Below are 17,172 nucleotides of genomic sequence, written 5' to 3' on the forward strand. Positions count from 1 at the left end.
GAATGAGGCATAAAAATCTGTGTTTCGATTCGGTCCAGTACATACCGGTCATATAGGTACCGGTGCCATACTAGCACCGGGTTTTTTCCCTAGCTACAGTAGGCCTATGTGTAACTCTCATGCTATACTTCACTGGTGCACAGTGCCCGTGATGCAGTCGGTGATTAAGATGTCAGTGAAACACACAAATACAGATTCCTGGAATTATAGATACAATACAGTGCCAGCAGTGATGTTAGTTACACACACAGATTTCCTATAGATAGATATTGCAGTGCCTGTGATGCATCTGGTGATGACAGTTCTCAGTGGTTTTGGTACCTATATTTCTCAGATCACAATTGAAATTCTCTGTCATCTCTGAAGTACTTGTTCAACCCCCACATCTATTCTAGTCAAATTGCCAATCCTGTGGTAGCCTACATTAATACAAATTATTATGTAGCCTTCATTTGTCTGCTGTTTCCTAAGGCTAAAAATTGCTTATGTAATGTTGATCAAAATGTACTATATTGGTTCTCTGTTAAATTGTCTTACCACCACAAACATCTAAACATTTAGTTCATAACATAAGTCATTACATGCACAATGGTTGAGCCAGGCTGTCATAGTTGTAGGCCTAATTCACCATACAGCGCTTCTACATTTGCAATGTGCCGTCAGTTTTGACATCAGTAAACACATTAATTCATGTAACAAAATTCACTGATCTATACTAAAAGTATGTCCACTATATTGTAATTTTGTTAGCAAGCCAGCCCCTTTGAAAGCAACTATTATTGGTTGTAAAAGAGAATTCACTTCTAAATAACAAACCAGAATTCCTCTATTTTCCTTACTAATACGCTTTGTTAATTGCAAAAGTTCAATTACGGTACTGCACTCCGTTGGATTATAAAAAGGACACCTGCAGAATATGAACTTTGCAGAGTGCCCGGGTCTTGCACTGATCGTGGGAAAATAAACCCATTCTAATTTGTACACACCCAGATTCTTGGCATTGTTAGAGAGATGCTTGGCTTACAACTGGGGAAGAGGGTGGGATGTGTGTCTGGGTTTGGGTGAACCTCTCAAACAAATGATATTGAAAGCTATGATTTATTTACCCTTGCTTTTAGATGGAAAGGCTCAGAGCTTTTATACAGGACCGGATTACCCATATTATCTTAGTCCTGTGTTAGACAACAGCTGTGTGTGCTGAACTGCCCACAATAGGTTCTGTTAAAACTGTTAAACTCAATGAAAATCCAAGTTACTGAACCTCTGACGCACTAAACAATGTGTTTCCTCTTAAATTTGAACTAATCGCGGTAATGGTGATACTATGAAGTTGCAGTGACGTGCAGCTTACACTGCAGGGCACCACAGTTGCATTCCACAGAGCCAACCTTTTTACATAATATCCAGCACCAGCAAAAGCATGCCAATACAGTCTGTTGTAGATATTGTAACCATCAGTGATCTCTGTATTAATAAAAAATTATGATAATTGACCATGATGTGTGTCATTTGTTCGAAATTTCTTTCATATTACATGTACACATTATAACAGAGTATGTGTGTGTGTGTGTGTGAGAGAGAGAGAGAGAGAGAGAGAGAGAGAGAGAGAGAGAGAGAGAGAGAGAGAGAGAGAGAGAGAGAGAGAGAGGTAATACTGATGGGCTGTATAAATGTGTGTAAATATCACAAAAGTGTGGGATTGTGTGTTACCCATTCAGGCTCAGCAGGTAAGAGGAAATCAGAACAGAACATTTTTGTAATTACTCTCCAGAGAGGCAGTAACTGCAGGCTGCGCGACATGTCATTTCACAATCACGTGCATGCACTCATCATGATATGGGCTATAGGCCTACACTATAGAAGTTAATTTGGACCCGAATTAAAAAAGTATAAAGCTATTACTTGAGGTGGCTTGTTCTGTTTAATGAGCAAGGCTAATTAACCTTCTTGGAAAACACGGACACCAAAACTGCGCTTTGGAAGATGTTCGAGAATCAACTGTTCAGCATAAAGCGTGAAGGTCAGATCCTCTTCACCACACGATGGCGACTTAGTATTGATGAAAAACGAACAAGTAGAAAAGTGCTCTGCTCCGCTTGTGAGTGCAGCGCACCGGAAGCTGGTGGCGATAAGATCACAGGTGGGCCGTTACCCGGGGAGACCGTCCGCTCTCATCTTATTACTGAAATTACCAGCAGATCTGCACGGCAGCACGTCTACTAATGGACAGTACATGCCGTCAGCCCCTGAGCCTAATACAACCATAACATGTGCGCAAACTGATTTGATCAACAACCTAACCTATTTAAGGCTAACCTATTTGTAAAGTAAGGGATAACCTACTATGGAAGTTTTCCTTTACGTCACCTTCCCTTTAAACGGCAAACCCTCTGACTTCCTTATTATAAGCCTAGACCTCATAAGATAGGCTAGTCATACTGAGAGACACCCCCCCTCCCCCTCTATTTCGTCTCTTTCCCTGATGAAACCATTTGTAAAAGTGTAACTATAGTGACCATGGAAAGCTTAATTGAATATTTGTTGTCGTTATATGTCAAATGCCCAGCCTACAAACACACAGGCCTACATCTAATGAATGTATAGCCTATTTATGTAAGAAAACATATCCTTGTGGACAGTGTAGAACAATGATATGCTTCTCTGGGTATTCATATATTTGTGTGGGTGTGTTTGTGTACGTTTTTTTTAACTGTGATTTTACTCCAGTCAGCTTTAATATGTCCAGAGGGTTTTGTTCTTTTCAAAGCTACAGTCCAAAAGGACGTGACTCAAGATATTGCTTAAATTGAAATGCTTGACATATATTGGCCAAACACGTTAAGTTTTGCTTCCAATCAGATGTGGAATCAGTCCAGGCCTGTGCTGTTGTGAAAACTGCTGACCTACATCTTGTCTAATCTGATCCTGGTTCAGTTTGACTGGTTTGAGCATTTGTACACTGGGGGAGTTGTGGGAGCCTGGGAGCTTGACATGGAGGGGTATGAGGGAGAGGCCTAAAGAGAGGGAAACAGAGGTAGAGTGTGTGTGTGTATGTGAGAGAGACAGAATACAATGGAGTGAAAGTTATTCAGGAAGGCTAAGGAAAGAGAGAGAAACTTACATGAGAGAAATGTGAGGTATCACAGATCGAAAGGGGGCAAGGGGCGTTGCATGAATTTTCTGATGGGAGAACCAACATTTTTTTACACTCTGAAAGAAGGTGGGGCAGCAAAGAGGCTGATGGGGAGAGAGATAAAAGAAAGAGGAGTGACCGACCAAGCAGGTTCTGTCATTCCTGTTTACATTCCTCATTTATGCTACAGTCAGTTCTCCAGTCCAGGGCTCTGAATCATTGGTGCATTCCAGAACACTCTGTGCCAGTATCTCCTCTCTTTACCACCAATGGAAACAAATCAGATTTGTATTTGTTTTGCCCTAACTTTTACATATACATAGAGAGGTAATTAATGAGAATAAAAGGAAGAGAGATAGTCTATGTGTGTGTACATGTGTGTATATACATACAGTCTTTACATAGCATCAGTGTTGGTTGCAACCAGGTGTGGGTCTGTATCACACGAAAGCAACCGCCGCCCTGGACAGTTCTTTATCTGTTCATTCTCACATTTATCATCACAGTATGCCGATTCTTGGGTTTCTTCCATCTGTCTCTCTAGATGTGTGTGTTCACAGGCAGATCTGGAATCTTGCATACAGCATTAACTGAGAGGGGGGGGGGGGGTTCAGCTGTTGACCTCTTTCACCTTTTTAAGTGAATAACAGGTAGTGCAATTGTTTTTTTTACAACTGCAATCACCTCTTACATTCATGTTAGGTCAAAGCCACATCAAGGCTACAATAGAGATATTCATTCACCTGTAAAAACATTGTGTCGGACAAGCCCTTTTCAAGGTAGCATTTGATTGGCTTGATGTGAAGGCAGGGCTCAATGGGCTGACTTGCTTCCTCATGAATAATCCAAAATTCGGTTTTGTCAGATTTCGCTTTGTGCAAAAGTTTCTGCTTAATGTAAAATGTGTAAGCCTATGTTGTAAGTGATAGCCTACTAAAGTGACTTTTTAACAACATATGCCAAACCGTTTGGTTGCTATGTAAATGTACTCATGTTTGTGAATGATTGCTCAACATAGGCTACGACTTAGGCTTCTGTAGACTCAGAAACTATTTTCTAAACATTTAATTTTTTAATTGTCAGTGTTTATTTACCGTTCCATGTTAATCTGTAGGCTAATCATTCTGCATCTCATAGACTATTGCACTTGTTTTACATGCAAGAATAACTCGTAGCAAATTAAGCATTTGCGGCTGGGTACTATTTGAGGTACCGGGTTTCGGGTTACACAGACGATTACCTTGACGAACAGGTTTAGGGAACGCCCTTGAACACGAAACCCACTTTGCTATAAGAACCTCGACTTGGCAGAAATAAACAAAAGAAGACAGAAGACAACACAGAGACAACTACATTTAAGTCTCTTAATTCGTCTGGAACCAAGTAAACTCTGACACGATTTATCCAGCGACCAATCTCTGCTCCAGCACTGAACGTGAAAAGTCGGTTGATCTCAAAGCCGATTAAGCAGGATTTAAAACAGTCTGAGGAAGGCAGCAAGCCATTCAGAGCACGCTACAGCCGCATTTGACAGACATATTTGTCTATATATTGACTGCAAAAAGAGGAGCAGAACAAACTCGACAAGATGATGCAGATTTCAGAAGCCATCAACCCGAAGAACTCCTTGTTCAACGCCATGAACCGCTTCCTCGGCGCCGTCAACAACATGGACCAGACGGTCATGGTACCCAGCCTACTCCGGGACGTTCCGCTGGACGAGGAGAGGGAGATGGCAGCTCTAAAATCTCAGACCAACAACGACCTGGATGACGCAGACATGTACAGCTACTACCAGCTCCTCAAGTCTATCCGCCGCGACATGGAATGGGGGGTCCGGTGCGCTGGGGAGAGGCGCAAGCAGGAACTCTCACGAATGGACTCCGAGGGAGAAGAGGTCGAGGAGGAAGAGGCAGACCTGGAGAAGCAGTTTCAGTTCCATTTGACGGGGCTCCAGGGCGTCCTCTCCAAGTTGACCCAACAGGCTGACACCCTCACCAAACGCTACAAGCAGGAGATCGGCATTTGAGGCTGTGGTCAATATTTTTAACTATTCGAACTGTAGCCTATTTAGTCTTAATTTTCTGGTGGTGTGTTGCTTCCACTCGATAAATGGGAACGATTGGACCTGAACAAAATGATTTGCCACTGATGAAATTCGTTTGATGGAGGCATTTTAAAAATTAAGAGAACACAGAAAGCTGTCTTTCTCAATGTATTGGCCTACTTTGTTGTATATGGTACAGGCCTATTGGTGTGTTAACGCCAATATCTGGATGACCTGTATTGTGGTAGGCCTATATTCGGGTTCCATTTCCTCAGTCGTTTTGCACTCGATGATTTTTGATGTCCCGTGTCCAGCGGTGCACCATACCTTCATCTCATATGTTTATTTAATGATGTATTACATTTAATCTCGAGATAAATATTCGAGAAAACTGTTTATTTAAGTCGAAATTTCAGGCTAAAGCCTACAGACTTGTATTGGGACAGTCCACTCAGCGACTGACAACATGGCAGGGGACTTAGCCTGGCTAATGATGCCATTGTGTGCAATGTAGGCTATTATTGTCTATGTATGGCCAGCATAGCTATACTGCTTCCTATTGTAAGTGAAAATGAATGTGTCTTTTTGTGCATGAATTGAAGGAGGCTTGGTAGACGCCACCAAGCCTATGATCCCACATGCTCCACATGCTCAATGACATGGAAACAACTGATATACTGTTATAGAGAAATGAAGTGTTTCCAAGAGATCATGTTCTGTTGTAAGTGTTAATGTTGTTGTTTCATTACCATGGTATTAATGCAGATGTCCATATCTGCCTAAGATTTATTTTTCATTTACTGCCCTCTTTTGTATTTATGACATGTATGAAGAAATAAACTTTTTTATGAATACAACCTAATTTGTCTTACTTTTTACTCAAAAACACTAAGTGAGTAACTTCTTCCATTTGTATTCAACACAAGTGCTTTATAATGAATCAGAAGTATCTTATATTTTACATAGCCTATTGATTTTCCAAAACAGGTAGACAAAACCTAAGCTGTAGGGTATAAGCATTCTCACGTCATCATCATCATCGTCATCATCTGCCGCTTGTCCGGGGATCGGGTCGCGGGGGCAGCGACCTAAGCAGGGAGGCCCAGACTTCCCTCCCCCCGGCCACTTCCGCCAGCTCTTCCTGGGGGACCCCAAGGCGTTCCCAGGCCAGCTGAGAGACATAGTCCCTCCAGCGTGTCCTGGGTCTTCCCCGGGGCCTCTTCCCAGTGGGACGTGCCCGGAACACCTCACCAGGGAGGCGTCCAGGAGGCATCCTAATCAGATGCCCGAGCCACCTCAGCTGGCTCCTCTCGACGCGGAGGAGCAGCGGTTCTACTCTGAGCCCCTCCCGGATGACCGAGCTTCTCACCCTATCTCTAAGGGAGAGCCCGGACACCCTACGGAGAAAGCTCATTTCGGCCGCTTGTATTCGCGATCTCGTTCTTTCGGTCACTACCCATAGTTCGTGACCATAGGTGAGGGTAGGAACGTAGATCGACTGGTAAATAGAGAGCTTCGCCTTTCGACTCAGCTCCTTCTTCACCACGACGGACCGATGCAGAGCCCGCATCACTGCGGACGCCGCACCGATCCGCCTGTCGACCTCGCGCTCCATTCTTCCCTCACTCGTGAACAAGACCCCGAGATACTTGAACTCCTCCGCTTGGTTCAGGATCTCCTCCCCGACCCGGAGATGGCACTCCACCCTTTTCCGGTCGATTACCATGGCCTCAGATTTGGAGGTGCTGATTCGCATCCCAGCCGCTTCACATTCGGTTGCGAACCGCTCCAGTGAGAGCTGAAGGTCACGGCCCGATGAAGCCAACAGGACCACATCATCCGCAAAAAGCAGCGACCCGATCCTGAGGTCACCAAACCGGACCCCCTCAACACCCTGGCTGCGCCTAGAAATTCTGTCCATATAGGTAATGAACAGAATCGGTGACATAGGGCAGCCCTGGCGGAGTCCAACCCTCACCGGAAACAAGTTCGACTTACTACCGGCAATGCGGACCAAACTCTGGCACCGGTCGTACAGGGACCGGACAGCCCCGATCAGGAAATCCGGTACCCCGTACTCTCGGAGCACCCCCCACATGAGCCCCCGAGGGACACGGTCGAACGCCTTTTCCAAATCCACAAAACATGTGTAGACTGGTTGGGCGAACTCCCATGTACCCTCCAGGACTCCGCGGAGGGTATAAAGCTGGTCCACTGTTCCACGGCCAGGACGAAAACCACATTGCTCCTCCTGAATCCGAGGTTCGACAATCCGACGGACCCTCCTCTCCAGGACCCCTGAATAGACTTTCCCAGGGAGGCTGAGGAGTGTGATCCCCCTAAAGTTGGAGCACACCCTCCGGTCCCCCTTTTTAAAGAGGGGAACCACCACCCCGGTCTGCCAGTCCAGAGGCACTGTCCCCGATGTCCACGCGATGTTGCAGAGTCGTGTCAACCAAGACAGCCCTACAACATCCAGAGCCTCAAGGAACTCCGGGCGGACCTCATCCACCCCAGGGGCCCTGCCACCGCGGAGCCCTTCAACCACCTCGGCGACCTCAGCCCCAGAGATAGAAGGGCCCCCCCCGATGTCCCCAGACTCTGCCTCCACGTCGGAAAGCGTGTTGGTGGAATTAAGGAGGTCTTCGAAGTATTCCTTCCACCGATCCAGGACGTCCCCCGTCGAGGTCAGCAGCGCACCATCCCCACCGTATACAGTGTTGACAGAGCACTGCTTCCCCCTCCTGAGCCGCCGGATGGTGGTCCAGAACCTTTTTGAAGCCGTTCGGAAGTCATTCTCCATGGCCTCGCCGAACTCCTCCCATGCCCGGGTTTTTGCCTCCGCGACCGCCAAAGCCGCGTTCCGCTTGGCCTGCCGGTACACATCAGCTGCCTCTGGAGTCCTACCAGCCAATAAAGTCCGATAGGCCTCCTTCTTCAGCTTGACGGCATCCCTCACCTCCGGAGTCCACCACCGGGTCCGAGGGTTACCGCCGCGACATGCACCGACCGCCCTGCGGCCGCAGCTCCGGTCAGCCGCTTCAACAATGGAGGCCCGGAACATGGCCCATTCGGACTCAATGTCCCCGGCCCCCCCCGAGACATGATCGAAGCTCTCCCGGAGGTGGGAGTTGAAGCTCCTTCTGACAGAGGGTTCCGCCAGACGTTCCCAGCAGACCCTCACATTACGTTTGGGCCTGCCAGGCCTGACCGGCGTCCTCCCCCACCATCGAAGCCAACTCACCACCAGGTGGTGATCAGTTGACAGCTCCGCCCCTCTCCTCACCCGAGTGTCCAAGACATGCGGCCCCAAGTCCGATGACACGACTACAAAGTCGATCATCGAACTGAGACCTCGGGTGTCCTGGTGCCAGGTGCACATATGGACACCCTTATGCTTGAACATGGTGTTCGTTATGGACAAACCGTGTCTAGCACAGAAGTCCAACAACAAAACACCACTCGGGTTCAGATCGGGGGGGCCGTTCCTCCCAATCACGCCCCTCCAGGTCTCACTGTCATTGCCCACATGAGCATTGAAGTCCCCCAGGAGGACGAGGGAATCCCCAGGAGGAGCGCTTTCCAGCACCCCCCCCAGAGACTCCAAAAAGGGTGGGTACTCTGAGCTGCCGTTTGGTGCATAAGCACAAACGACAGTGAGGACCCGTCCCCCCACCCGAAGGCGGAGGGAGGCTACCCTCTCGTCCACCGGGGTGAACCCCAATGTACAGGCGCCGAACCGAGGGGAAACCAGTATTCCCACCCCAGCTCGACGCCTCTCACCAAGGGCAACTCCAGAGTGGAAGAGAGTCCAGCCCCTCTCAAGGAGACTGGTTCCGGAGCCCAAGCTGTGCGTCGAGGCGAGGCCGACTATATCTAGCCGGAAACTCTCTACCTCGCGCACCAGCTCAGGCTCCTTTCCCGCCAGCGAGGTGACGTTCCACGTCCCTAAAGCTAACTTTTGCAGCCGAGGATCGGACCGCCAAGGCCCCCGCCTTCGGCCGCCGCCCGTCTCACACTGCACCCGACCCCCATGACCCCTCCTGCGGATGGTGAGCCCACTGGAAGAGGGTCCCACGTTGTCTCTTCGGGCTGTGCCCGACCGGGCCCCATGGGAAAAGGCCCGGCCACCAGGCGCTCGCCATCGAGCCCCACCCCCGGGCCTGGCTCCAGGGGGGGGCCCCGGTGACCCGCTTCCGGGCAGGGGCAACTGAGAACCATTGTTGTATTTCTTCATGGTTGGTTTTTTGAGCCACTCTTTGTCTGGTCTTTCACCTGGAACCTGTTTGCCTTGGGTGACCCTACCAGGGGCATGAAGCCCCCGACAACATAGCTTCCAGGATCACTAGGACACGCAAACCCCTCCACCGCGGTAAGGTGGTGACTCAAGGAGGGGCACTCTCACGTTTCTCAGTAATTTGGCTATGGTCTAACCTACAAGGAAATTTGAGACAACATTTAATGATACCATAATATCGTTCACACGTTTAGGGCTTATTAGTGTGACGATGTCTGTGCTCGTTTCTTGCAGTGTTGGATAACCTTAACTACTGTAGTAAAAACAAAAACAAAACAAAAAAACATCTCTCCATGTTTAGAGAAAAAACATGTTTAAGTTTAATCAAATTGTAAAGAGAGACAGAATATCCTATGGCTAACATTTTCAACTGTCTAGGCCTAAAAAATCGTAGGCCTATATGCTATGCTGCAAAATAACCATCCACCTCATAAAAAAAAACAAGTTTATGAAAATGCCGTTCCACTATTATAAGCGATAACTGTAAGCTACCGATGCTGCCCTTTTTGAAGGGACAAAACATATAACAATGATAAAATAACAATTTCAAAACTTTGAAATGACATTTTCGTGTTTTCAGGAATCGCATCGCATGTGGGCTAATATTGCCCCTCGATGCGCACCGTAGAATACTGATGTCAGCTCACGTGCTCATCTGGACTAGATGGTCAAATATTGATGGCCAATTAGCTTGCAAGCTAGCTAGCACAACAGAAATGGGCAGTAAAGACGTACCTTTAACAAACAACAGTACACCCTGTGTATTCTTCAATACAGACTCTGAAGACTATCGATGTGTAAGTAGCTTTGTAGCTATACTGCACTAGTTGCTATTTTCTATCGGGCTTTTAAAACTGGTATTAGCCTTGTGGTAGCTGGTTTGTCGTCATTGCTACAGACAGTACAGTTTCGAACTAGCTGGTACCATAGATATCTATGGTTGGTACTAGCTTTCTGTTCATCAACACAACAGTCCACGATAACACTCAGCCAGTATGCAAGTAACGTGTGTTACTACTTACTCAGATATTGATATAATTTGCAGCTAAGATATAGACCTTGAGAATACATCTATTGGAAAACATTGTCTTCTAGTGATCCGAACCATTGTATCTAGCTGGATTTTCTTTAAAAAACAGCCGTTTAGCGTTGTTGTTGCTTTAAAATGACTAGCTGTTCGCCATGGCCATCTGTTGCCATTGCTTAGCAAGGTACTCAGTAGTTAACAAACTTTTCTTTACGGTTAATAGAACCTAGTTTATCAACATAAGTAGAAACATCCTAACTTGGAGTAGTTCAGTGGTTGATTCCAGTGTGGGATTGTGTAAGGTGCAGGATACAATGACACGCCTTTATCATCCAAGCATATCATAGAGCTAACCATGATTGTGTTTTTCTCTATGCTCCCGTCTTCATCACGGGAGCACTGTTTAACACCAAAACACACACACAACTATGACCGTATGGGTAAAGCTGAATTAATTATAGCTGAAATATTAAATATCACCAGTTATAAGGCTACAGTAAATCGGAAGCCACAATGTTTATGTCAGTGAGTCCCAAAGTGAGGTTTTTGTTTTTGGGTGGGTCAAAGTTGTTGTTAGCTTACAGCAACGGCCTAGTTTACCCAGGAATGCTGCAGCAATGCTGTCCAGCCCATGGCCCACGAACTACTGTGTCTGAGAAGCTGTAAGAAGCTTGCATCACTCCACCTAATTACCAGCCACTCACCTAACCTACTTTTAAGCTTGAACAGTCAACCTAGATCAAGATTCATCCATTTACAGAAAAGCCTGAATCTGTCAAACAGTTTGGTTTGTCTGATCATTTCCAATGTAATTTCCAAGAAGCTGGTGCTAGAGCACATGTGTCAAACTCAAGGCCTGCGGGGCAGATGTGGCCCGCCACGTCATTTTATGTGGCCTGTGGAAGCTTAAATGGTGAATTGAAATAAGTGTACGCTGCTTTACAGTGCTGTATTGCTTTTTCATTGACCATAAACTACATCTCTCACAATGCATTTTGATGAGGAGATGGACCATCTGGCTTGTTATCAGTGCTCAGTTCAAAAGCCTGCATTTCTACTTTTTAGTAATTTTACAAGTAATCGTTCTTCCCACATTTACTTTCTGCAGTCTGACTACAGTAGCCTACAGTCATCTGCGTAGCCAATTCCCACTGTCTCCAAAATGTGCGTAGGCCTATGGATGGGTCAGAGTTTACTTGGAGGACCGCACACTCTCCCGTCAAGTTTGTTTTTTATAAATCACAACCTTTGCGTGGGAAGTATTAATATACTGAATTATCATTCATGAGGTGCTTTGCATTGACCATTTATGGTTAAAAAGGGGCGTGTTCAGGGTGTGGTAAAATGCTGATTTGCCTATGCAAACTTGTGGGTAATCTGTGATTTATAAAGGGAACATTGCTTCCAGGTGTGCGTACGCACTGTTTTGGACCGGTCACTCACTGTATCAACTCACAGCAGACACATACTAAGTAGTGAGCTTTGAGTTTTGTAAATAAATAAAAACCGGTTGGACCATAACGATTTTTTGCGCAAATGCTCCCAAATATATTTTGAGGTCGCACAGACACAATTTGGGGAGTGTGTGCTATCAAAACGGTTGTCGTTTCAAGGCCTATATGGAACGACATCTTCATCATGAGTGGTTAGTAAATGGACTGATGCCCTGTGAGGGATGTGTCTCCTCAGGTGGTGATCCTTGCAGTAAAACGAGCTACGGGCACCTTCTCTCTGATAGGATGGTGAGCCTCAGCAAATGTGACCAATTTTATTAGCTAAGAGGACATAAATAATTTTGTGTCCCACTAACTTCCTCTCCATTTATTTCTCTCTCTCTCCTCTCTCTCTCCTCTCTCCTCTCTCTCAGCTTCTTCATGTTATTTGTCATCTGGCTGCTACGGCGTTATCACTCTTTGGCCCAGGTAATTATCATGTTTTTCGAAGCAGTTTGAGTATTGGAACATTTACCTTTGTGACTGAAGAAAGTTAAATTGAGCTGAACACATCTGACATTCATTCAAACTTTTTATTAAGGTGTTCCAATGAAATAAATTATGGTTGCTATTGACTTATGGCTGGTTTTGTGTAACGATAGTGAACTGGTTCCTGTTACTCAGTCTCTGTCTGCACTCAATCATGCAATTGAATGCTTCAAATGAAGTGTGTTGTGTAAGCTTAGCCTACATGACTGTGTACATGCTTCAGTGCAGTTGCGGGTGTGTAGGCTACGTGCTTGTATCTGTTTCTGTGTGTGTGTGTGTGTGTGCCTGTGCACTTGTTTTTCAAGCGTGTGTGTGTGTGAAACAGAAAGAGAAATACCTGTCCTGCCAGCCAGTCAGGTCTAGTGGTGCCGGCTATCATCTAATCTGAAGTACATGACAGATTACAGTGAAACCCTGCCTGGATCCTGTTATCTCTGGACCAGTTTAGACCAGATCATGACATGTTGCAAGTGTCACTACTTTCCTCTCTATTTTTTTCTTCTCTTCTCTGTTTTAATTCATATAATCTCAAATTAATATACTGTATTTGTTTACATGAAACAATGTTGCCAATGGCTGTCCACAGTGAAGGGACATGCAATTATGACAAAATCACAGCAAGCATAACTCTAAAGGTCAACCAAATATGTAAAAGAAAAAATAACAAACGTGGATACTGTCACCTCACTGTTCTTCATGTTTTGTCATACTCCTTGAGACACTGTGTCTCTCTGTCTCTCTTTCTCTTTTTATCTCTATTCTGTCTCTTCAACCTGTTTCTGCAGAAAATGATTCTCAGTCTGACAATAGCGGCCTTCTTTGACAGCATAGCATATGTCATGGTGAGTCATTTATTTTCAACACACACACACACACACACACACAAACACACACACACACATGCAAGCATGCATGATGTGTTTTCTCTTCTTCCTTCCCCAGAGTGAGTCCCACCCTGAAGGCAGTTTATGCAACTTCCAGGCTTGGTGGCTCACTTACTTTGGTAAGACTCCTGTAACATTCATTATTACACACACACTCAAACCCAAATACTTCTGAAAGAACCGAATGACACCAGATGAACTGCAAATAAGATTTACAAACATTATCTGTCTTACACACCATATTCAAGGACTTTTATTACAGGAAACAAAATTACATTTTTTATGAAAAGAACATGTTCCCCACAGTTAAAACTGGAGGAGGTTTCTTGTCTGCCTCTGGCACTGGAAGCCTTTATTGTGTGCGTGAAGAGAAGAGTAATGTTGAACCCAATACTGGAAAGCTGGGTCTCAGCCAAAGGTCATAGGTATTCCAGCAGGGCAGTGACCCCCCAAAACACTTTCAGAACTGTTCTTACGGGGCCCGCATTCCAGTTCTGTTGGTGTATGACAAAAGGAGAGAAAAGGAGATGCTGGATGAGACAGGGAGGGAGTCTATGGAGTGAGTTTCAGATGAACATGGAGCAGGGGTGTTCGTGTCGGTTTGTGCTGATGTCAGACCTGGCTCCAGGAGGAGTTCGAGGCAGGAGGATTATGTAACGTGTTTCTGTTATCACACCAGCTGTCATCGGGAGGCGCAGCAGAAGATAACTTCAGTTTCTGCCACCGCTCAGTACACAGACAGACAATAGGAGTGTTATTGCTTCGCTGGGTGTGTTGAATTGTGTGTGTGTGTCAGTGTGTCCATCTCCTTAGAGACAGGATGGGTTCACTGTGTGTAGCTTGGGGAATCCATCACTCTGACAGTCAGCACTGCCAGCCCTGTCACATATAATAACACACACACACACACACACACAACCACAATGGAGGAGTCCGGGACATAAGACGCTTTGGAGTGTGGCACTACCCATGGGAATTATATTGTACATTGTTGTCTTACTGTCTCTCTACTTCACTCTTTTTCTCTCCATCTCTCTCACTCTCCTCTTGTTGTCTTCTTTTCCTCTGTTTTCTCCATTGTCATCTTTGGTCTCTCCTTGCACCCCCTCCCCTGTTTCCCCAAAGTTCATTATTATCTCTCTCTCTGCTCCCCCTCTCATTCATCACCATCAGCCACAGGTTTCCTTTATATTACTGCTGAATGGGGCCTCATTTATCATAGAGGTTACACACACATGTTAACTATACACAAATGTAACCAGAGATGTGTAAGCTAACCTTGATATCCCTCCCCATCCCTCCTCCCTCCGTTCTTGTCTCTGCCTTCCTACATCCCTTCGCTCTCCCTCCTTTCCTCTTGTCGGTCTCTCCATCCATGCCTCCCCTCTCTTCATTCCTCCTCCTTCGTTCTCCTCTCCTTGTAACCCTCCTCTCCTCCCGCTCCGTCCCTCCATCCCCCCTCCTGTTTTCTCCTTAGACTGGAGTGCCTTGGCCTGGGTCTGCCTCATCACCTTTAACCTCTACCTCAACCTGGTCAGGGAGATGAGCACCAACAGATTTGAGATGTGAGTCCAACGCTGACCTCTGGCCACCATCAATTATATTACTCAATTAATCTGTTACCAGGTTAAAGGTCGGGTCATTTAGACTCTCGAGGCTTTGGAAATTCTATGATCTGGGTGTGTCCGTCTTGTGTTGTTTCAGGTCACCCAACACTGTCATTGAGAAGGTAGAATGGTTGTGTGTTTGTTGCGTGTCTGTGTTTTCGTATTCTTTTTTTCTTCCGCTCAGTATTCATGACTATATAATAGATCCATCTACATACTGCGCCTGTCTGTGTGAGTGTCTGTGTGTCTAGGTAGCCGTGGTAAAGTGCCAGTGGGGTGTCCTGTGGGTGTTTCCTTTATTGATTAGCAATAACCTGAGCCATACTAACTGTATAACTCTGAGGGGACAGTTTTATTGAAGCCCAGCTTAGAATCATTTTCCCGCCTGTGCCTCCATCCCGCCCTCCATAGCTCTCTTTTTCTTCTCTCCTTCCTTCTCTTTCTCCATTCTGTCTGTCTCTCTCCCTTTTCTCTCTCCTTCCTTCTTTTCTCTGCCCTCACTTTGTCCTTCCGCTCTCTCCCTTTGCTTTGTCACTCCTCCCTTTCTTCCCCATTGCTTCAAATCTGAACCACCTCTAATTGGTGCCAAATAGCTTGGAAGGAGAAAGAGGCAGAGGATAAAAAAGGAGGGGGGGTGTGGGGGTCACGCTAGAACTCGTTTTTCATTGGCTGTGGCTCTGCATATTTGTGTGTGTGTGTGTGTGTGTAGACACACAAATACATCTCTACATCGTTTGACTCACTCTCCACCACTCTGGATGAAAAGCAGGGTCTGAATAGAACAGGAAATGGAAGACAGACGTTGAGGTCAGAGAATAAGAAAAAAGGGATGCAGGCAGGAAGGAAGGAGGGATAAATTGAAATAGGCGTTTGGAAATATGACTCTGGAAAGGTGAAGCAGAGGGGTGGTAGAGGATGAGTGAAAGTGATAGGACGATGGAGCCTGGGCAAATAATGATAAAAGAGCAGGAATGAAGAATTGTGTGTGTGTGTGTGTGTGTGTGTGCACGCTAGAGCGTAGCAGGCCTGCTGTGCCTCATTAAGTCCATATTGTGCTGCACACCACGTCATCGCCCTTGCCGAGCGCTACGTGCGACGTGTGTGTGATGCATCGATTTCCTGACAAGCTCCACCCCCCCCCCCCCCCCACACACACACACCGTCCACATGCTGTGTGGAGTGGCAGTGTCGATTTCACTGTTTGTGTCCTCTTCCCCTTTCCCCCCTTTCTACTCCCCTCTAGATCTGTATCTCTCTCCTCCCCTTATTCCCTCCCTCTTCTCTTTTTGCGCTTCTCAATCTCTCGCTTACTCGCTGTTCACAGCTCAGTGACCCCCTAGCTATCGTTTTCTGTTTAGACACCTCCTGACAGACAATCACTCTCTCCCTGCCCATCTCTCTCTCCCTCTCGCTCACTCTCTTGTATGCGCCGTCTCGCTCTCCCGTCCTTCACTCTTCTACTGTTCATCACAGAAGGACAGGAAGCGTGCTGAGAGAGACAGAGGAAAGGAAAGGGAAGAGACGAGAAGTGAGACAGTACCAGAGGAGAAACAGAGAGGCGATGATAGTGTTAGAGAAAGGCAGACATATATACATATGTATTTTGATGCTCCTTATTGAGAAGAACAATAAAGAACATGTATTTAAGAAATGTAAAGTATGTCATTTTATTCTGAAATACTGTAGGACCCAGGTTGAATTAAAGTGTCCTCAACTCGAAGCCCTTCAAACCAAACCCAGAGAAAGCACACTTCCATTCAGTAAACACTTAACTACTCTAGCCTACTCTCCAACCAGAGTGGCACAGAAAGACAGACGAGATGGATATCCGCCAAAACTGTAGTGATGCAACCGAGAGTGACCCTCGTTCATGAATCTAACTCAGAAACGAGCGCAGATCCATGTGCAGAAATTGTCTAACGACGGGACTCATGAATCATTTGTATCTCGATACTAACAATGGCCGCGTTTCCCAGATTCGTAAAAAAATTGTTAAGCTTCTTAGGAGCGTTCTAAGATAGCTCTAGAACGCTCTTAGAACGCTCGTAAGAAGCTCTTAGCGTTAAGAGTTTCTTAACGAATCTGGGAAATGCAGCCAATGTAAGTTTGATCTGTAGGCGTTAATTGATAGGTGGCTGAAAATTACTGTAATTTAAATATCATGCGACATAGCTTATCATGAGATAAGCTAAATA

General features: G+C 46.0%; 2 protein-coding genes across 3 annotated transcripts in view; both read left to right on the top strand.

Annotated features, from left to right (window-relative positions):
- The first annotated feature begins 4,426 nt into the window (after positions 1-4,426).
- mid1ip1b (MID1 interacting protein 1b) lies at positions 4,427-6,037 on the top strand. The gene has a single exon (XM_047047766.1). It carries the CDS (start codon positions 4,722-4,724, stop codon positions 5,160-5,162), a length of 441 nt encoding a protein of 146 aa, XP_046903722.1. The 5' UTR covers positions 4,427-4,721; the 3' UTR covers positions 5,163-6,037.
- A 4,057-nt stretch (positions 6,038-10,094) lies between these two features.
- The window catches only part of si:dkey-100n23.5 (cyclic AMP receptor-like protein A), a 31,261-nt gene continuing 24,183 nt past the window's right edge, over positions 10,095-17,172 (top strand). Inside the window, exons 1-6 of one of the 2 annotated variants that reach the window (XM_047046796.1) lie at positions 10,095-10,274; positions 12,194-12,246; positions 12,372-12,426; positions 13,272-13,328; positions 13,429-13,489; positions 14,848-14,935. In XM_047046796.1, coding sequence (XP_046902752.1) covers positions 10,113-10,274; positions 12,194-12,246; positions 12,372-12,426; positions 13,272-13,328; positions 13,429-13,489; positions 14,848-14,935 — 476 coding nt within the window. In that variant the 5' untranslated portion in view covers positions 10,095-10,112. The remainder of the gene's footprint in view (positions 10,275-12,193; positions 12,247-12,371; positions 12,427-13,271; positions 13,329-13,428; positions 13,490-14,847; positions 14,936-17,172) is intronic. The other variant, XM_047046797.1, reaches the window with a different exon arrangement.

This window comes from Hypomesus transpacificus, chromosome 23, assembly GCF_021917145.1.
Source record: "Hypomesus transpacificus isolate Combined female chromosome 23, fHypTra1, whole genome shotgun sequence".
NCBI classification, from domain to species: domain Eukaryota; kingdom Metazoa; phylum Chordata; class Actinopteri; order Osmeriformes; family Osmeridae; genus Hypomesus; species Hypomesus transpacificus.

Bases quoted from the DNA above. Each gene is read 5' to 3' on its own strand.
- mid1ip1b (XM_047047766.1), top strand. From the start codon at position 4,722: ATGATGCAGATTTCAGAAGCCATCAACCCGAAGAACTCCTTGTTCAAC.